General features: G+C 39.4%; 1 protein-coding gene and 2 long non-coding RNA genes across 4 annotated transcripts; 1 reads left to right on the top strand and 2 right to left on the bottom strand.

The window, feature by feature from the left end:
* Positions 1 to 1,931: 1,931 nt before the first annotated feature.
* Positions 1,932 to 4,817, top strand: LOC133740755 (uncharacterized). The gene is made up of 3 exons (XR_009861390.1): positions 1,932 to 2,950; positions 3,504 to 3,582; positions 4,609 to 4,817. It is a non-coding gene; the product is annotated as an uncharacterized LOC133740755 (long non-coding RNA).
* A 1,014-nt stretch (positions 4,818 to 5,831) lies between these two features.
* Positions 5,832 to 6,827, bottom strand: LOC133737607 (UPF0496 protein At4g34320-like). The gene has a single exon (XM_062165133.1). It carries the CDS (start codon positions 6,825 to 6,827, stop codon positions 5,832 to 5,834), a length of 996 nt encoding a protein of 331 aa, XP_062021117.1.
* An 8,294-nt stretch (positions 6,828 to 15,121) lies between these two features.
* On the bottom strand, positions 15,122 to 17,378 carry LOC133735593 (uncharacterized). Of its 2 annotated transcripts, XR_009859145.1 has the most exons (8): positions 17,246 to 17,378; positions 16,961 to 17,018; positions 16,783 to 16,844; positions 16,204 to 16,319; positions 15,944 to 16,108; positions 15,780 to 15,854; positions 15,641 to 15,694; positions 15,122 to 15,503 (listed from the first exon to the last, which is right to left on the bottom strand). It is a non-coding gene; the product is annotated as an uncharacterized LOC133735593 (long non-coding RNA). The 2 variants fall into 2 exon arrangements; XR_009859144.1 differs by lacking the exon at positions 17,246 to 17,378 and having other exon boundaries at positions 16,961 to 17,212.
* Positions 17,379 to 21,593: the final 4,215 nt, after the last annotated feature.

The following is a 21,593-nucleotide window of genomic DNA, read 5'->3' on the forward strand; positions in this document are numbered from 1 at the left end:
GAGCAGAGCGAAAATCACTGGGAAGTGGGGAGAACTTGCTAAAGCGTGACTTTAGCTTGGCTGGTTTGCGAGTGCGTTACCCTTGCTTGGCTGGTTCCGTAACCGTTGTGGTCGCGGTACTACAGTCGGCTCCCGAGGAGACTAGGACCGAAGCACGTTTTGGGTTCAAACAATAAGAACTTAAATTGGATATGTGTATATGCACTGGCGGATCCACATAGTTGATGGGGAGGGCTCAAGCCCGCCCGAAAGTTTTGAAGAAAAAAAAATTTCTATATATAGTATCATCAAAATGTTGTCGTCTTGATGTTGAAGCCCACCCGAAAATAATTAGGGACCAATCTCCAGTCTCCTCTTCGTCCATTCCATTACTCATTAGAAATTGAGCCCTCGTTTTCTGCTTCTCTCAGGTTTCTCACTCTCGTTTCTGTAGCCTATCAGTCACTGCTTGTTCTCTTTTAAATATTCTCGCCTCCCGGCATCCGTCGACGTCAATACAACAGGATAATTCTTACATTTGTACGTAGTTGTACCGAAAAAAAAAATTTGCTTCGCCAAAAAAAAAACACTTGAATATGTAGCCCACCCCATTTTCGAATCCTAGATCCGCCACTGTGTATATGTATTTACAAAACAACATAGATAAAGGAAGAGTGGCCAGAGCGAGATGGATAGCGCAGAGACACGGAATGTAATGGGGAGGAAGATGAAGAAGATAGGGGACAAAAATGTAACAACGGAAAGATAAGAAAAGAAAAGGCGGGCGAAAAGAATTGACGGGGTTGCTGTGTTTAACAAATGAGAATTATTGTGTATATATAATTATTTTTAATAGACATTTTCTGCTAACAAGAAGAGGACGACTGTTTACAACAACAATTTTTTTTTGTTTACTTATTTATTAATTAATTTTTGCCACTTGACGCGTCAAAAGTGTGTACATGGAAATTGCTCCATCATTGCAATTTTCTTTTGGACATCATTCATTTTAATTTGCATGCATGAACAGGAAATTTTTCATCATATGCACGTCAAATGTATAGTTTATTATTACTAGTTTACTACTATACATATCTATACATAATTCCACGGTCCAACGTAAACATAATTAAATACATCACAATCACAGGCCACTCTCATGCTAATGACATACCTATATATAGATTAGCACTATGTGCTTGTTATACCAATTAATAAAATTTGACTCCTTCTCTCGTCACTAAATGATTTGTGGCCTCAATCTTAGGTGTCATGTCATGTCACCTACACACATCAACTATTTTTCAAATCATGCTATGTAACTCTTGAGAAAAATACAATTTTATCCTTCCAAAATCTGATGACTATGTTATTTTGGCTTTCTAAAAAATATTTTAGTTTTTTTTTTTTTTGCATTTTTTCTTTTCATTACACTCATGCTTAGATTTCAATAACAATTTTTTCTCCAATCAAGAATAGAAAAATTTCATGTAATTCAGTCAATGGATTTGCACATACATTCGATCACAATAGATTTGCTTAACACATGCATATGAATTCAACCTTTGTTGGATTCTTGTAAATTTTGAAAATATATATAGTGTGAAAAATACATATTCATACGATATATATATATATATATATATATATATATATATATATATATATATATATATATATATATATATATATATATATTCTTTTGTTCATTTTTTCTCTTTATGTAGCTAGGGTTTAAATTATATTTGAGTTTTTTTTTTTTATTTTTTTCCCCCATATATTTAGATTGTAGATGATAATTAATGGCTGTTTGTAATACCCGCAATTTTCCATTTCGTCTCGTGAAATTGTGCGAATTGATTAAAGTGCTTTTGCACGAATATTACCCGAAATAATTCAACTTTTTGAATTATCGAAGTTTCGAAATATTCGTGTTAACAAAAGCTCGAATTGTGCGATTCAAGAAAAATCGACTTTTCTACGTACGGAATTTGGGAAAAACTTCCTTCATAAAAGTTGTAGAGCTCGTCGATATGATCGCGTGCATATGTCGAACGAAATTTTTGGAGTTCGTACGATTATGTTACGAATTTTGGAAATATGAGATTCTTTTTATAATCTCTTTTCCTCGGATTCTCTTTTAGAAATTTCTTTTTCTTCCTTTTCCTTTTCCTTTTCCTTTCCTCCGGGTCTCCTTCCTTCTTTTTCTTTTTCTCTTTTTTTTTCTTCTTCTTTCTCTCTCTCGCTCGACCGAAACCGAAAACAGAGCAAAGGCTCTTCGGTCTCTCTCTACCTCCACCGGCCACCAAACGGCGTCGAACCACTTCCTTTTGCTTCGTCTCAGCCTTGCGCAGCTGCCAGAGGCAGCCTTGCACCGTGACACGGCCACCAGCGGCGGCGGGAAGCTCCGCCCGGTTTGAGCTCGTTTTGGAAACAAGCTTGATATCTCAAGCTACCGGTCACCAATCCTCACCAAAATCCATCCACAAGCTCGCCTCAACGTCCTGAAAACTCCCAGAAGCAGCCTCACACGGCGGCGTGGCCCGTAGCAGTGGCTGCAAGTCAAACCCAACCAAGAACGAGACCGGAGCTATCGATCAAGATATCTCGAGCTGTAGTGCATCGTTTTCATTGATTCTTTTTCCAGTGGGTTCCCCTTGATGTTATTAACAACTCTCTAGAAGGCATCGAGGCCTGAAATTGAAGCTTTGACGTCGAAATCGAGCCTTGCCGGATTCTGCAAAATTCTGGAATTTTTCCGACCACCGAAGCTTTCGATCGGTATATCTCGAGCTACAGACCATATTTTTCTGTGATTCTTGAACCAGTGAGTTCTTCTTGAGTTTCTTAACAACTCTTCAGAAGAAATCGAAGCCTTAAATTGACGTTTTTACGTCGAATTGGAGCTCGCCGTTTTCTGCAGTTTCTCGCCGGTTTCTGGAAAATTCCGGCCACCTTCATACTGTTCAAGGTAATTTTCGACCCCTTCCGGTCATTTTCAGACTTCGTGCTAGTTATGAAAGTTGTCAAGCATGATGAGAGGAAGAAGAGCAGCCCGGCCCCGACACCATTGGTGGTGGTCGGCGGCGGCTCTGCCACTAACTCCGGCGGCCCTTTCCGGCCACCTCCGGGGATCAAAAATATGGTTTCTGTACATTTTCAGATTCTATATTTCAATACGATCATTTCGATATATTATACGCAATTTTTGGATATCGTATGATTAAGTTATGAATTTTTAAGTTTAGATCGATTTCGATCGTTAGATTTGTGATCTGTGAAGTTAGGACCGTCAGATGGACTTGTAGTTTTGATATGATGATCTTATGACTGTCCCAGTGGCTTTGTGTGGTCATGGGCGAAGATCCAACCGTTGGATCTTCGTATAAATGCAAAACAGTGATTAGGAAGGCGATCCGTGAGGATCCGACCGTTGGATCATCATGTAATTTCAATCCGACCGTTGGATTGTCGTTTGATTATGTTTTTGAGTTATTGGCTAAGTTAAGGTCATGTTTGATTAGGTGATCGACGGTTTGATTTGGCGGACGATTCGTGAAATTGTATTTTGAGCTGTTAAGAAGACGCAGCGGGAATTTAGAGGTGAGTAAACCTCACGTGGTTCATATTACGAACCGAGTACCTTTAATTACTTTATTTTCTGTAGTAATTGTGTGAAAATATTTATGGAATAAATATTTGTTTTAAATCATATGGACTTGATCAACTACGGTCCATAGGTAAGTAAAATGATTTAATTATACAAAATGAATTTCATGATTTTCTTGTGTGAACTATAGTTGGTATTAGTGGTCATTCCTGAGTGGGTGATTACGTATATATATATATATTTACGTGATTATATGTGATGGTGTGACATTGAAGAGTGTGGAATTGTGATGATTTATTTATTATGGTTTGAAATTTGACTTATCATATTTATATGTGATGATCATGATTGATGAGTTCTTGTTAATATTCATGATTTACATTGGAGTATGTATAGAGTTGGAGAATGTAGGATTCTGAGGACGAGGTGTCCGAAGTTTGACGGTTATGGATAACCGGAGTGTTTGTGTACTGAGGACGGGGATGTCCAAAGTGCGACGGTTTATTATTAACCGAAGTTGTGTACTGAGGACGGGGATGTCCAAAGTGCGACGGTTTATTATTAACCGAAGTTGTGTACCGAGGACGGGGATGTCCAAAGTGCGACGGTTTATTATTAACCGAAGTATATGGTGCTGAGGATGGGGATGTCCAAAGCGCGACGGTTATAGTGTTAACCGAAGTATTTTTGCCGTTGCTTGACCCTAGGCCAAGGTGTCAGAGGTAACGAGGCAGTTAGAGCTCTAACGTGTTATTGGGATGGACCAGAGTGGTGTTATGTGGGTTGGGTGTTTGCAGGACCAGTGTGGTGTATTGTGATTTGAGGATTGTGAAAATGTATTCCTTGTGGTTTTCCATGAGTGGTTTGATGTCTCTTTGCAGACGTAATACTGTTGAATTTTACTTGAATTGTAATTTAATAAATCAACAGTTCTTTCTTGTTTACTCATACGAGCTTTGCAAAAAGCTTACCGGGTTTTGTGTTGTTGCAATTCCCGGTACACTATTCAAACGGTGTAGCGGGTAATCCTACAGGACAGGAGAATCAGGAAGGTGATCGAGCTGTGTAGAGTAGCTGCTTGTGATACTCTGATTTTATGTTGTGAGGTTCGTTATGCTCGTTTAGAGTTTTACAATTTTACTTTGTAAGAGGGAATTGTAATAATTAACTCGAAGTTTACCGATTTGGAAATTTTGTGTAAGTGGTGGAGTTGTTTCTGAGAAAAGAATTCAAAACGTTTATTTGTTTAAGTTGTTTAATTCATGTTTCGGATTTTGAATGTGTTATTCAAAATTCGGGGCGTGACACTGTTACTAACATGAAATTTTTTCTTACCTCTTAATTTAGACATATGTATTTTCCAAAATCAATTTATTAATGCTAGTTTTTTGGATGAAATTAATCAATGTTTGGAAAGAAAAGTTAATGCCTATTTCTTGACACCTAATCAATATATTAATACTATTTGGAAAGAAAAATTATAGGAAAGAATTTAATTAAATTAAGAAAAATATTGGTCAAAAAATTTGTAGACATATCTCTTAAATTAATACCGTTTCAAAAAAAAAAAGTCTCTTAAATTAATACATAATTAATAGCTTATCTTTTTTTTTCGTCACCTAATTAAATTCATTATTGTAATTAATTCACCCCCTAACATCTAAAAGGAAGTATAAAAGGGTAGAGTTGGTGTTGCAATAGTATGATGTGGCAAGATATATTATGTGGAATTAAAAATAAAATTTATATTTGCTTACATGGCATGACACCTAGGATTTGAGGCCACAAATCTTAGGCCTCATTGAGGCCCTATATCATTGCCCTCACTAATTTACTACTATACATATCTATACATAATTCCACGGTCCAACGTAAACATAATTAAATACATCACAATCACAGGCCACTCTCATGCTAATGACATACCTATATATAGATTAGCACTATGTGCTTGTTATACCAATTAATAAAATTTGACTAGCTCCTTCTCTGGTCACTAGCTCGTTTCGTACGTTTAACAAAATTTTTGCTATGATTTGGAACAATTCTCAAAGGAGTCGAATACGCATCGATCAAAAGAAGAAAACTAAATAAGAGATGTATTTAGAAAAAAAAAAAGCACACGCACCCTCAAGCAATACAAACAATAGAACTACAGATGTATAAAAAAAAAAAAAAAAAAAAACAGTAGTGAACGATAAACATGAAACAATCTAAAACAAAACAATCATCAGATAATCGATTATTTTTTTGACAAGAGCTTGCTTTTGCGACGGGCCAATAACATCTTCAACTCCTCATATTCAACGTCAACCTGTTTCCTTGCTTTGTTTATAACAGGGATGCATGCCTTCCTTGTCTTGTCCAATTCCTCAATTTCTTTCTGAAACTTCTTCAGCTTTGCGTCCAATTCCACTGGTCGCTCATTTGCAGAGCTTAAACTGGACAAACGTGGATCATTCCCGCTTGCAATAACCTTATCAACATGACGCATAATGTCGTCCAACACTTTAATGGCATCCTTTGTTCCGGATTCCATGCACGCAATCAAATTCCGACGTGCCTCCAAAGTTGATTCAGATTCTCGAATCATTGTGAGAAGCCAATGTTGTCCCACTTTTATTGCCGAGGAAGAAGTTTGAGCAACAGCACAAGCAGCAATAAATGCTGCAACACCTGGATGAGAGCTCATGGTCGCTGCAACACCGGGAATAGTCATAGCTGCTGCCATGACGCTGCAAGCAAACACAGCAGAAAGAATTCCTATGAATATCACATGTACGACCTTCCTAACAGTACGAATACGCTTCAGCCTCTTGTTAAGCTTCCTGAATTCTGCTTTCAGTTTGTCAAGCAAGGTTAGATGTTGGTCCTGCAGAGATACAACCTTTTTAACAATCTCTTTGGCGGACTCGTGATACTTAATCTTAGCTGTATTGAGCTTGTTCAACATCCTCCTTTCACGCACCACATCTTTAATGCATGAAGCGACCTTATCAGCTTTTTTGATGAAGTCTGGCAATTCCACCTCGCAGAGTGCAAGCGTCTGGTTACTATTTTCGAGGTACTGCTTGATGAGGAATTTATCTAAAAAATTCTCAATCTCAGTCGCCACATCGCCCTCTGCAGCAAGTATCTGTGTTTTGCAGGACATGATTGTCTCCACAGTCTTCTGGTCGGAATTCCTCAGATACGATATACCTTGCTTGAAACGATCAAGACCGCTACTCATCCTCATGACTTCATTGGCACCGGCGGTGAAGTTGGCGTCCAACCCTTTCAAGTCGTCATCACTTTTGGGTAATCGGCCGGATAGGATACCATCAAGTCGTCCCTATCTAGATTTCCTTGGACAGATGCCATCTATATTATCCACAAAGACCCTAGCAAGGTCTTGTTGGTGAAGTTTCAAATGTTCTCCACCCACGTAAACCCTAACTCTCGAGGATTCTTTGGAAGAAAGAACTAGCTAGAAAATTTAGTGCAAGTCCTGGTAGACTCGGATTGATTAACTGGGACTCATATATATAGCCTAAAAGACGCGCATGCCACGCGGAGAGAGATTCTTCGGAAAACCTACCTGCAATTTACATAGATAGATCCTCTCTCCTCAATTTTCCACATTCCGCGTATCAGTTTTGTTACTCTTCTTCTAAGAAACTGTTGAGGAATTCCTTTGCCGGTCACCAGCATTTTCCATAAACTAGAGATTGAAATAGCTGGTCCCGAAGGTTTACTTTTCAAGTCAATTTTTTAGACTTTTATTTGTTATTCTTTTTATGAGATTCAAGTTAGTTTGTATTTTGGATTATCAATATGTCTAGTGGCTTGCGTACCTTGTAAGTCAAAATCAACTAAGCATTTTAAGTTTGTACGATCAACAATAAATGTTAGAGTAATTCTATTCCTATCTCCAATATTAACATATATGTTAAAGTTTTACACATTATGTGCCTTCGTCAAAGTGATTGACGGAGATGGAATCAAGTAATTAGCAATCACCATCAATCAACATGAATCAAGGACCAATCAGTAGTTAATGTCATCATTGTAATTGATATTTCTGTTGTAATTCTCTCCCTATATAAAGGGCCTATGAAATGAAATGAGTAGACCAATTCCAATTGTCATTTTACTTTTACACGTTATCAGCACGCTCAGAGCAAATAGCTAAAAGAAAAAAATTAGTTTCGAAAGAAAAAATCCAAACCCTAGAAAAAAAAAAACTTTTCTTCTGCCGCCACCAACAAAAAAAAAAAAATCTTCTTCTCTCCCCGGCCGCGCATCAGCTCACCCTCCTCCCTGCCAACCCGCCTGCGCAGACTCTAGCCCAGCGCCTACAACAGAGCGGCTCCTCGCACACAGCCTAGCCCCGCCCAGCACGTTGCCAGCCTCCGAGCGGCTCCTTGCACATAGCCCAGCCTCCGCGCGCGCACACCACTGCCCTCCCTTGCTAGCACAGCAGGCCACCACCCGCCTGCGCCGCCCCTCGCAGGCCCAGCCTAACCCAACCCCGCAGCCACTTAATTCCAGCCCACCAGGCCGCGCACTGCAGACCTCCGCTCCCGCTGCCAGCCATCTGCACCCATCTGCAAACCAGTAGCAGACGCGAAGAAGACGAGAAAAAAAAGAAAGAAAAGAAAAAGAGAAGGGACCCGGCCCACAAAAAAAAAAAAAAAAGGCCCAAAGAACAGAAGGCCCAGAGAGAAAAAAAAAACAAAAACAGAAAGAAAAAAGAAACTTGACCCAAAGTAAAGGGGCCAGCCCAAAGAGCAGACCCGGCCCAGACCGAAAAAAAAAAAAAATAGGCCTTGCGGCCCAGAAAAAAAAGAGAGAAAAAAAAAAGAGATAAAAACAAGGCTCAAAAGAGAGAGGAAGCGGCCCAGTTTTTCTCAAGCTTAAAAACATCGCTACGCACTCCTGCATCAATACGCGCATGACCTAGGATTGTTTTATTTTCTCGAAACCAAGTATGTTCTCTTTTATTTATTTTCATACTATGATATATTTAATTGTTTATAATTAGAACTTTTGAGCATGTTTAGTTAGATAATATTGATTTATTTTTATTTTTAAAGCATGCCTTGTTATTTTATATACGTTTTAGTATTCGTCGAAATATATTACTGCTTATTTTATATGTTATATATATTCCTGGAATCTACAGCATGTGAATTTTATTTATGTTTACTATCTTTAAGCATGATTTATATTTTATTATGTTATATATTATTTATGAAATTTTGAGCATGCCATGTACTTTATTTTTATATATGCTATGTTTTATTTATTATTACATGTGTTATGCTTAATTTTAGAATGCAACATATAAATTCCGTTTTGTCATGATAATGAAAATTCATGCGCATTATACACACAACATTACCATGATAAAGTATTTTCACATAGCATCGAAAAAATGTGACCATTACGAATCTTGGTCTTGAAATCTAATTCACATTTTTGGAAAATAATTTACGTAGATGTCTTTGTGACTGCGTAATTAATATCTTCCCTCTTGTTTATGTAGATGGCTGATCCAACTCGACCTGAATTTGACATTTTGGACTCAGACGGACTTGAGTACCACCGTTGGGTTTCCGATGTAGAAACTGCCTTTGTGGCAAAAGACTACACTGCCACCATTATCGACCCCAAAGATGATGAACTATCTAATAAGGTGAAAGCAAATGCCTTAATATCTCTGAGGCGGCATATTGATACTAGCCTACGCTGGGAATACCTACAGCTAAAGACACCCAAAGAATTGTGGAATGCCCTTAAGGGACGTTTTGGGAATATTCATGAAACTTTACTCCCAGAACTGACCGTTCAATGGAATGAAATTCGCGTACTTGACTACAAAAGGGTAAATGACATCAACAAAGACATGTTGAGCCTCAAGGCACGTCCCCATTTCTGTGGAAGGAAACTCATAGAAAATGATATGATCCAAATGACTCTTTCCATTTTTCCTGCTTCAGCACTTATACTAGCGAACCAGTATACGTTGGAGTATAACAACAAAAGAATCACTATCTTCAATAAGCTAATCAACCTACTGCAAGTGGCTAAGAGACATAATGAGGTTCTCTTGAACAACAATGCCAGGCCCACGGGGACAAAGAAAATTCTTGAGGCTAATTATAGAAAAATGAAAGGTGGAAATAACTCCAATGTAAAGGGGTTTAGACGTACTGATCCCTACCCACGTGGCAACAACGCACCATGTGGCAAGGGACATGGGGGGTCGTGATATGGGCCGTGGAGGCCCTCCCAATGTATGGAGCAGAGATGGTGGTGCTGGCCATAGTGGTCATGGAAACAAGGTGCAAAGGGCACCTAAGAACCCTTCAGTCAAACAGGAAAGAGTAAGCAATAAACCATGCTATAGGTGTGGAGTCATTGGACATTAGTACAAGAACTGCCAAGCAAGCAACATAGTTGCAGCCACTTACAAGAGGTATAGGGAGTCTAAAGAACAAGAGGCTCACTATATGGAAGAAGGAGGCCATGACCCAGATGTCAACCTCACAATTGCAGACTTCAATGGCAACAAGGAACTTGCTCAGTCAATGAATGGACTAGATTTTGACCGATCTGCTTTATCTATTTATTTTCCAAAGACAGATGTGAAGGCATAATGCCTCATTTTTAATTAGACTATTATTTGGTCTTAAAGAATGGTTTGATGAATTAGATTTCTGAACAAAGACCTTGATTTGATTATCGTTGGCTTATTAATAAATTTTGAATTTTATTCTGAAGCACTGAATTTATTCAAATTTATTTACTACACATATTTACATGGTTCGAAATTGCACTATAAATATGTAAAGCAATACATCTAGGGAAAAAAATTATTAGAATGAAAAGATTATCATTCTACTAAAATAGAAATACTCTAAAGAATATGAGATATATTTAAAGTCACAGATGCTCTATATGCACCAAGAGCTAATCGAACCTTGTTAAAGTTTCAAAGATATTCGTGCCAACGGTTATCATGTAAAAACATACTGTGAGAATGGACTTGAATACATTTATATTACCTCTAATAAATGTGGAAGGAAACGCATTTTAGAGAAACTTATGAGTCGATCTAGTGGACTATACCTCACTACGATTCGGATCATTGAATCTTATGCTGTCACCAACAATGAAATGTGGGACACTGACTCATACAGGCTTTGGCATGACCGCCTAGGGCACCCCGGTCGTGACATGATGATCCGTATTTTAAAGAACTCATATGGACATCCCTTTTTTCGAGTGAAAAATAAAATGGGACAAAAATCCGTCACACTGCAAGGTGTCGGTCCTAGTACTGCTCAAATGCAGTCATTGCCTTCTGAAGTACCAGAAGCACTACCTCCCTCCCATTATGCCTCATTGACTATTTCAAAGGCAAATCACTCGTTTTGTAAAGCCTGCTCTTTAGCAAAAACAGGATCGAGACCTTCCTATGCTAAAGATACAAAACAAAACATTCCATTCTTACAAAGGATACAAAGAGATATCTGTGGACCTATCCATCCAGAATGCGGACCATTCAAGTACTTTATGGTTCTGGTGGATGCTTCGACACACTGGTCACATGTCGCTTTATTGTCCACAAGAAATGCTGCAAAACTCCTAGCACAGATTATACGTTTAAGGGCTCACCACCTTGATCACCGTATCTAGTCTATAAGGCTTGATAACGCTAGAGTTTACATCAAAAGCATTTGATGATTATTGCATGTCTATTAGGATCGATGTAGAGCATCCTGTACCCCATGTGCATACACAAAATGGTCTCGCAGAAGCCACCATCAAAAGGCTACAAATGATGGCTAGGGCATTGGTTATGCGCACCAACCTGCCTATATCTGCATGGGGTTATGCAATATTGCACGCAGCTTTACTTATTCGTTTCAGACCCACAGCTAGCCAACCATTTTCTGCGTACCAATTGGTAACTGGATATGAGCTTGACATTTCACACTTACGCATATTTGGTTGAGCAGTATATGTGCCTATTGCGCCCCCACAGCGCACCAAAATGGGTTCTCAGAGACGATTAAGTATTTATGTTGGATACGAATCCCCAACAATTATCCGCTATTTGGAAACCCTTGACATGCGATCTCTTTACCGCTAGATTTGCGGATTGTCACTTTGATGAGACAGTCTTCCCGTCGTTAGGGGGAGATAGGAAAAAGGATTTTCCAAGGGAACGACAGGAATTGTCGTGGTTTGTCCCCACTCTGTCTCATTTTGATCTCCGCACTTCACAATGTGAAAGTGAAGTGAAAAGAATAATCGATCTTCAGAACGTAGCAGATTCGATGCCTGATGCGTTCACTGATATTGCAAAAGTGACGAGATCACATATACCAGCTGCAAATGTGCCTGCAAGGTTAGAAGTCCCCAACAAGGGGCACGGTGCTGTAGATAGAGGCACTGCAACCACACTTAGTGGAGGTGTGGTTGAGGCCGTGGCTCCCTAAAGGAAGAGGGGGAGGCCACTTAGTTCGATTGACACTCACCCAAGGAAGAAGAGGGTGAGTAAGGCACAAACCAATCATCAATGTATAGAATCCCTCTTATGAGATTGTCTCTGATTATAGTTATGTCCATGAATCAATACTGGAGGACGCTCTGATGTTTAAAATGATTCCAGAGAACAAAGAAATCTAAAAGGATTATGAGAGTGCGTATGAGTTGATAGAAAGATCTTCCATACACATTGATGATATATACTGTTGCTTAAGGAATCATAGAGCACGATGATATCGAACCACGCTCTGTTACAAAATGTCAACAAAGAGCAGATTGGCCTAAATGGAAAGAAACAATCCAGGCAGAATTAGATTATCTGACAAAGAGACAGGTATTTGGTCCGGTAGTGCTAACCCCACCAAGTGTAAAGCCTGTAGGACATAAATGGGTCTTTGTCAGAAAGCGTAATGAGAAGAATGAAGTCCTGAGGTACAAGGCTCGCCTTGTGGCGCAAGGTTTCTCACAACGCCCTGGAATTGACTACGAGGAGACATACTCTCCCGTAATGGACGTTATAACATTCCGCTACTTAGTTAGCTAATTTCAGAAGGACTGGAAATGCAGCTCATGGATGTGGTTACTACATATCTCTATGGGGATCTAGATTCTGAGATATATATGAAAGTGCCTGATGGCCTTACATTACCCAAGTCAAGTGACTCTAAACCACGGAGTGCATTTGCAATCAAGTTGAAACGCTCACTTTACGGTATGAAGCAATTCGAGCGGATGTGGTATACCCGTCTAAGTGACTACTTGATTGGGAAGGGATATAAGAACGATGAAGTATGCCCCTGCGTATTCATAAAGAGAACAAGTTCCAGATTTGCAATTGTAGCTGTATATGTCGATGATATGAACATAATAGGTACTCTTGATGAAATAAGAGAAACCGCGAGCTACTTGAAATCCGAATTTGAGATGAAGGATCTTGGGAAAACTCGATTCTATCTAGGCCTTGAACTAGAACACCGAGTTTGTGGAATACTAATCCACCAGTCTGCGTATGTCCAAAAGTCAGGCGATATAACATGGACAAAGTGCATCCTGCTAGCACTCCCATGATCGGTCGAAGCTTGGATGCAAGGAAAGATCCATTTTGTCCAAAGGAAGATGACGAAGAGGTGTTGGGAGCTGAAATTCCCTATCTAAGTGCAATAGGCGCATTATTGTACCTAGCCTAATGTACTCGACCATACATTGCATTCTCAGTGAACTTGTTAGCTAGATTTAGCTCAGCGCCAACACAGCTTCACTGGAATGGTATCAAGAACATTTTCAATACCTAAAAGGAACCATTGACTTAGGACTGTTCTTTCACTATAGAGAGACAAGAGGGACCGCAGATGGAACTGTAATCCCTCAAGGAAATGTTGATGGCGAAAGCGCCACTCACTACACCGAAACGCCAAATGACGTTTTGGTTGGTTTTGCTGATACTGGGTATCTCTCTGACCCACATAAAGGTCGTTCCCAAACTGGTTATGTATTTACCAGTGGGAACACGACGATATCTTGGAGATCAACCAAGCAAACCCTTGTGGCTACCTCCTCGAACCACTTAGAGATCATTACTCTACATGAGGCGGTTCGTGAGTGTGTACGGTTAAGAGCTATCATCACACATACTCGAGGGACTAGTGGTTTAAGTTCTACCACTGAAGAGCCTACTTGCATTAATAAAGATAATGCAGCTTGCATCGAACAGATGAAGCTAGGGCATATCAAGGGTGATAATACAAAACACATATCACCAAAAATTTTCTACAATCAGCAACAACAGGCCCTCCTCAAGATTCAAGTGAATCAAGTAAGGTCTAAGGAGAATGTGGCAGATTTGTTCACCAAATCATTGCCTAAGGCCATATTTGAGAAACATGTGAAAAGCATAGGAATGTGAAGACTTTCCAAGCTCCCTTGATTAATGTAAGGATCAGGGGAAGGTGTAGACGTTAGGGGGAGTCTAACACACACATGTCATCCTCAAATGTAAAAGGTGCGTTGTGCTCTTTTCCTTCGACCAATGTGTATTTTTTGTCCCACAGGGTTTTTATTGTTACTTGGCAAGGTTTTTAGTGAGGCAACAACTCATGCACCATTTCATCTTTGACTTGGCACAAGGGGGAGTGTTAAAGGAAAAACACATTATGTGCCTTCGTCAAAGTGATTGACGGAGATGGAATCAAGTAATTAGCAATCACCATCAATCAACATGGATCAAGGACCAATCAGTAGTTAATGTCATCATTGTAATTGATATTTCCGTTGTAATTCTCTCCCTATATAAAGGGGCTATGAAATGAAATGAGTAGACCAATTCCAATTGTCATTTTACTTTTACAATATAGACATCCTCTCCCAATTTTTGCACACAACCTTCCAAATACTTAATTTTATTTCTCTTTTTGTCTCACCATATTTTCAACATACCCTTAATATTGGGAATCTCCCACCTTATATACACTAGCAACAGTTACCCGCGCGTTACAGCGGGAGTATGACTTGATTCTTTTACTTTGTTGTGGGAATCGTTGACATGAACTTGTGGAAGTTGTTTAGGTTATGAATTGGTTGGTAGAACTTTTGAATTACACGAATTCTTTAGTAGAATCAATAATTACAAATTGAACATAATCGCAAGGTAGTATTGATAGTATAATGAAGCTATAAATCGAATACAACATTCATTTGATGTTGATGTTGCTTGCTGGTTTATCGATTGCAGTTTCTCTAAAAGAAGACCCTGTCCTGCTGCGTCACTGCGTCAGCAATAATGATAGTGAAGCTTGAGCTGTGTTGCAGCTGAGAGTTGGGGATTAGCTGGCGTTTCAGCTTATGCTGGAAATCAGAAATTGACTGAGGATTCCTAATTTCATCACTTCCTCTCTTCAACGCCCTAATCTCTTCTTCCATCGCAAGCTTTTCACCTTCCAAAGCCCGAAACTTAACCTCAACAGCTTCATATTCACTCTATCTGTGAGGGTGAAGATAAACTGAACTGATAAACTGCCATACAGGTTAACTTGGAGTCTAGCTAGACATCTCGCAGGATGCTACGGGTATATGCGTACATTTTTCATTGAACGATGTATATTTACATATTTCAAAATCTGGTGTTCTAACCAGATTCATATATTTACATGTTTCAAAAATCGAAGTTCCAAACAGACTAAGCTTGGCTATTTACGATTTTCAAAAATTCAACATTCTAACCAAAGTTGCTTTTGATACTGGTTACAAAAATGGTTGGACAACAAAAATACATTAAATTCCATCAGTTGGTTCATCTGGTGTTGAGACATGCCGCATCTGGCATTCACTTCATATTGTAACAGCTTAGGATTAATAGTGAAAAACCACAGAAGATCAACTGATACAGACAAAAACAGAATGATACGTACAATTGGGATAAAGGAAAAGCAGAGAGAAATCATGACAGCTAATTGTTCTAATTCAATCAGAGCTTAAATATCTATATGAAAATCTATATCTAGTGGAAAAATTTACCTTCAAAACATAGTCAGTTTGGAGGTTTTTCTTTTGTCCTTCAACTGAGATTGCCTGCCAGCATTGTATATGTTAATCTCTATATGTCTAACAGCATTATAAATTTATCAAAGGCAATACCGTTCAATTTTATGGTTACCTTCATGTAGGTGTCAATATCTGGATCAAGAACAATTCCTGCTTCCTTCTCTCCTGCTAACCTCTAGCATTATATCTGCATGAGCAAATCTGACTTCACATGTCGATGATGGAAATGAAGAACTAACCTGAAAAAAAAAAATTCAAAGCAGATGAGGAATGTACCAGCTCTGCTTCCAATACGTTGACAGCGGGCTGAAAACTCAATTGTTTCTCTTACAGTCATCTCAGGTAAGTGAAGGTCGTGTTGGCTTATGTACGCTGGAGTATAATTTTTTGAGGAACAAACTGATCTAGCTTGTAACCATTGTATGAAATCTCCCCTGCAGCCTGAGGCAAACAAAAGTCTTCATATTTTATGACATTTGTCAACCTTCATGTTATTGCTGTTGAGCTTTTGTACATGTATGTTTTCAAATACTCACCGTAAGGGATTTATCCAGTTTTCAGGCAAGTGCCAATAAGAAGGTGGTTTTACCTCCTCCACTATTTTTGCATTTCAGCAATCTTTATAGAACTCTCAATGCCCAAAACACAGCAGCTCAGCAAGAATATTTAACCTATATTAGCAATAATGTATGTAAGCAAAAGATTTTTCGAAATATGAACCAATAAGATAATAACATAGTTTGCATCTTTCCTAGTACTACATCCTGTTCAAGCACGAAAACAATGAAGTAGTAACATTCTTCAAGTAGTAAGGTACAGCACGATATGGAGCAATGAAGCTAGGCATGTTTGCATACTTCTAATCCAAAAGGTTGAAGAAGTAATTTAACTTTTTGTGTCAGCCCTAAATCTTAAATCAGATATGAGGGTATTGAGAATTTTTTTCCATTCTTAATACACGACTATTACAAAACTCAAGCTGAAGTTGACAACAATCCAGTGATCAATGCAAGTAAAGTTCAAAAGTGTCTGGAAGAATAGAGAATTAAGAGCAATGAGTAGAACCTCTTATGCAGAGAGTAACTGATAGATCACATGTAAAAGGTAAACAATACCTTGTTGTTAAAGTTCGACGTTCCCATAATAGGGGTGCAATTATCACTATTCCTACATTTAACTGTTTATCAAAAGAAAGAATACATTAAAAAGAGGACTGACCGATAGATTATGTGAAGAGGACATGTTGATTATAAATTCTGTTTACAAACACCCAAACTAAGATTATTTCTTTACCTTTGGAGAATCAAGAACGCGTCCTTCAAACCAAGTCAATTGCTTCTCTACAGAAATACTGCATGTATTAAGCACATCATCACTATGATATTGGTATTTGATAACGCCTCGAATATCAAATGAGAAATAAGATTGCATGTAACTTAAATAAAAAGAATACATGAAATGAAAAACAATCTTAGCAAAATCAACAACAAAATCAATTGAGTAACAAACTGCATTAAATCAGTCTTGTCTCTAATTGAGTAATCGAGGGTATACAATTCTGGAGTAAAATGAGTATACCTTTCATCATCCAAAGAGATTCCAAGACTGTCATAAAGTAAGGCCACAGAATATGCTGAAGAGAAGCAATACTGCAGCAAATCTTCTAAACAGAATAGCAATCAGTAAAAAAGGAGGGCGTAAGAAACACAACATTAAAGGAGGGCGTAAGAAACGCAACATTAAATGCATCTGTTGAGTTAGTGTATACATTCTTAACAGGAAAAAAAAAAGTATCATTGTTGAGTTAGGAATTTAAAACTAATGGCAATGGTAGTAGATTCATTTTATGATGCACATTGGCTTCGTATCCAGTACCGATCCGGGATTCAGGTATGATACGCTCGGATACGCATATCTGAATTTGAATACGGTTTGGATACGTTCGTATCCTATACCGATACATAAATATGTAAATAAATGGGATACGTGGGGGTAATGCTGACTTTTTACCTTGAAAAAAAATAAAAAACACACAAACCCAGATCGAGATCAGAGACCGAATCTCAGAATTCTCTGCTCTTCATCTCTTTTCTTCTGTTCTTCTTCGCAAGTCGCAACCTTCTCTGCTCAAGACTTCTCTTCTTTGATTCGCTTGAAGCTTGGAGCTTGGATCTTCCATTTCTAGCCGATTTCTCCTGCTCTTCGTCTCTTCTCTTCAGATTTCTCCTGCTCTTCGTCTCTTCTCTTCTGCTCAGCTGCTCTTCTCTTCTTCGATTCGCTTTGGGTACGTTTATTCTGCAGCTTCTGGTCTTCAATCAGTTCTAATTTATACTCAATTCACAATTCAGAAGCCAACAACGTGTACACACAAGCAATCTCCATGTATCTTTCAATACCAAGTATATATATATATATATATATATATATATATATATATATATATATTTAATTGACGTATCCTTCTCGTACCTGTATCCTATTATATTTAAGATTTACCGTATTCACGTATCTGATCGTATCGTATCCGGATACTCGTACCCGTATCGGTACTTCTTAATCATTTCATAAGTGCATGATGTAGAACCATAAGTTATGCATTATATAAATGAACTAAAGTGATAAATATTGATGCCAGAAAAGCCACTCACTATAAATTAAATTAAATAGTAAATCATAGCCTGAATAGCGTTTTCACAATAAAAACTGGCATTAGTTTTCTCATAGAAATAATCTTTTTGAGAGAAAATAGGTCAGTCCTTTCATTAGATTCAGCAAGCAGTACAAAAACGAAACACCCCTATGCGGTCGACAGAAAGCAATCGTTCCTTAGAACCTCAAGAAACCCTATTCTAGAAGAATAAAATCCCAAAAAATCCCGAGTACACCCACCTTTTAGGAAATCCACGCACTATTATTTTAACAAAAACCAAGAAACCTCGAAGCAAACATAAAAGGGAAACAACTAAGGCACTGGTTTTTGCGACCCAAACAAAAATTAAACAATACTATGGGTCATATAGACCCATTCCATTCTAACCCACAACAAAGGTGGATTCCCACTCCCTAATCCGGTGAGCCCAAGAAAAAAGCCCACAAAGCATTCCAAGGCCCAAGGGGCCCAGGCCATCCACAGTTTGAGTGGAGCAATGGAGACAACGGCGTTGCCGCCGCACCAACCACCACCTCCACATCCATCTTGCCCGTCCATGCAGCCATTTCCGACTCCGTCATCAATAGCCACCTCGCCCCAGTCATCACCACCAGACGTCGAATCGAAACCAAGGCCCGCATCCCCTATAGCAACGCCGACATCACGAGCCGCACCACCAGTCCACCACAAACCATCGCTGGTCTTGCCTCCATGCTCCCCATCGTTATCACGACGCCACCACTCAAATCGGGAAACCTGAATACCATAGCCACCAGTGCAGCCAACTTCGCTGTCGCCCATCACTCCAGGCTCCCTACCACCGTCGGAAGTCAGACGACCCCGATCCACAACCCAGTCGCGCCGATCTAAGACAAACCCTACCAGAACCACACCATCAGAGCACGGCCTCAGATCAGCCACCCAAACATCAAACCTACCATCCCAAACAGCAACCCCAGGGAACCCACACCAAGGCGGCCGCGCTCCAAGATCCAAACCGATGCCAACCGGTCGACCACGATCCACGATCCAGACTCACCGATCCGCCTTAAACTAATATAGCTCCACTCCCTTGGAGCTCGGCTTCAGATCAGCCATAGCCCAACCAGCACCTCCAGACATCCCCATCCAAGGCGGAATACCTAGTGCCAGATCGAAAACAGCAAGAAGAAATAGAGAGGTAGCCACAAGGCTAGCAATGGCCATGACCAAAGAGGTCTAGAAGGTTTGAGAATTTTGTCGATGGAGGAGGCCAACGATAACCCTAGCAGAGCACTAGGTCTTTTTTTTCTCATAGAAATAATCTGTATATACATATGTACATTTATGTAAAGAAAAGAAAAAGTTTTTCAACAAAAAAAGAAAAAAAAAGAAAAAGAGGAGAGAAAAAAAGAATATAGTATATTACCGGATCCATTGAATATCCGCTGAAACTTGACTGGAATATTGCACATTGTGAAAAAAGAAAAATAAATAAATAAAAAATAAAACAGAAAAAGGTTAGTAAATGTTTGAAACACATACTTAACACAGAAAGCTTAAAATATTTAATCACTTTAAGGAAAAAAATTAATCATAAGTACAGAGATAATAGTTTTTATGTGGAAAATTGTTCACCTTTGACATACAGAATACTAAGGTACTGCTTGATTGTGTGTTGTTGACAATTCAATTGATCTTCGTTTTTTGAGAGAAAGGTGAACTTGCATAAATAAATTTTCAAATTACAGTATCAATACAAATTTCTATAGTCAGAAATTCACCTATTTACTTAGTATCTATCGCTTTTGAAAGTTTTACATATATTAACAATCAAAACAAACAGTGGACTCTTCTCGTTGCTGGATCAGGTTTCGGGCGTGGTTGGGTGGGCTGAGCGGTGTCGTGGTGATGCGGCGGTGCAGGATTGCTGTGCGGCGGCTTTGTGCTCCTTGGAGGCGGTCTGGTTCCGGCGGTGGGCTTTGGCTGCTTGTTGGGTGGGCTTCTGCGTTGGGTCTTTGGGCGAGACGGTGGTTGGGCTGGGCTTCACCATTTGGACTTTGCTGTTGTTGTTTTTTTATTTTTGTTTGCTTTGTTGTTTGTTATGTTGTTTGTAGTTTGTGGTTTGTTTTGCGCAATTTGCGAGCAATAAGTCCCTACATTTGTTGTATAGGGATAGTCGGGCTTTGTGTCTGTGGGTGCACTCTAAGTGCCTTGTCTGCTCTAGGTAGGCGGCGAGTTCCTTGCTTTGTCAAATGGTCGTTGCCTCCTAGTGGCAGGGTGAGACCTCATGCCACTGGATGTAGATTCCAGTGGCAACATGATGGGAAAGCTGGTAGAACGGAAATTACGCTTTGCTGCATTAAAGTTGCAGATCGAGTAATCTTTCCGTTATGTCACCGCTTGGAAGCAAATTGAACCGTCTGGAGCGCGTTCTTTGCTAGCTGGTGTGGATTGGAGTACATGTATTTAGTGGAGTCGTCTCATGAATTTTTTTCTGGATGTACTCTTGTTGCAGATTGTAATCTGGGGTTTAGGCTTAATGTCCCCCCCTTGTATTCTCCGGTTTCATTTATGAAGGCTTGAGGGCAGCCGCACTGGCCCTTGTTCAAAAAAAAAAAAAAAAAAAAAAAATCAAAACAAACAGTTGAAGTCCCCAGATCTACAACCAATAGTATTAGTTGAGGACTCAGCCTACTATGATCGATTTACTTATTGACTATTTAAATTCATATAGTTAAAAGAAAAACATGGTTGATGAAAATCTAAAACCGGAGTATGAAGTGCTTCAGATGGTTAAGCTATATTAAAGTCGAGATCATGTATACAATTTACTTTTTATCTCATTTTGGAACTATTTGACAGAAAAACCAGTTGGCTTGCAAACTATCTCTTTTGAGCGTGTGCGCAGGCGTGACAGCACCGTGGGGTGCAGTCGTTGGGAATCCCTTGACCTGACTTCTTGAATCAAGCGCTGTGGACGAGGAGAGCACCAACCTCGTCACAAGGCTCTTTTCTCTGCCTTCCGAAAAAGGACTTCTTGCCTTACTGGTAAGGGCTTTGGTTGTGATCTCTTCGCGTCACCGAATCGATACTCAACGCTGTAGGTTAAGCAGAGCAATCACTGGGAAGTTCTGAGAAAGCACAGGGTTTGCTAAAGAGTGACTTTGACTTCGCTGGGTTGCGAGGGCGTTATCCTCGCTTCGCTGGTAGTATCGGTGGCAGTAGCACTAATAGTCGGCTCCTGGGGAGACTAGGACTAGAAGTACGGTCGCCGGGTTTCAACTAGGTTGAAGG

This window comes from Rosa rugosa, chromosome 3 (assembly GCF_958449725.1).
Source record: "Rosa rugosa chromosome 3, drRosRugo1.1, whole genome shotgun sequence".
Lineage (NCBI taxonomy): Eukaryota > Viridiplantae > Streptophyta > Magnoliopsida > Rosales > Rosaceae > Rosa > Rosa rugosa.

Bases quoted from the DNA above. Each gene is read 5' to 3' on its own strand.
- LOC133737607 (XM_062165133.1), bottom strand. From the start codon at position 6,827: ATGAGGATGAGTAGCGGTCTTGATCGTTTCAAGCAAGGTATATCGTAT.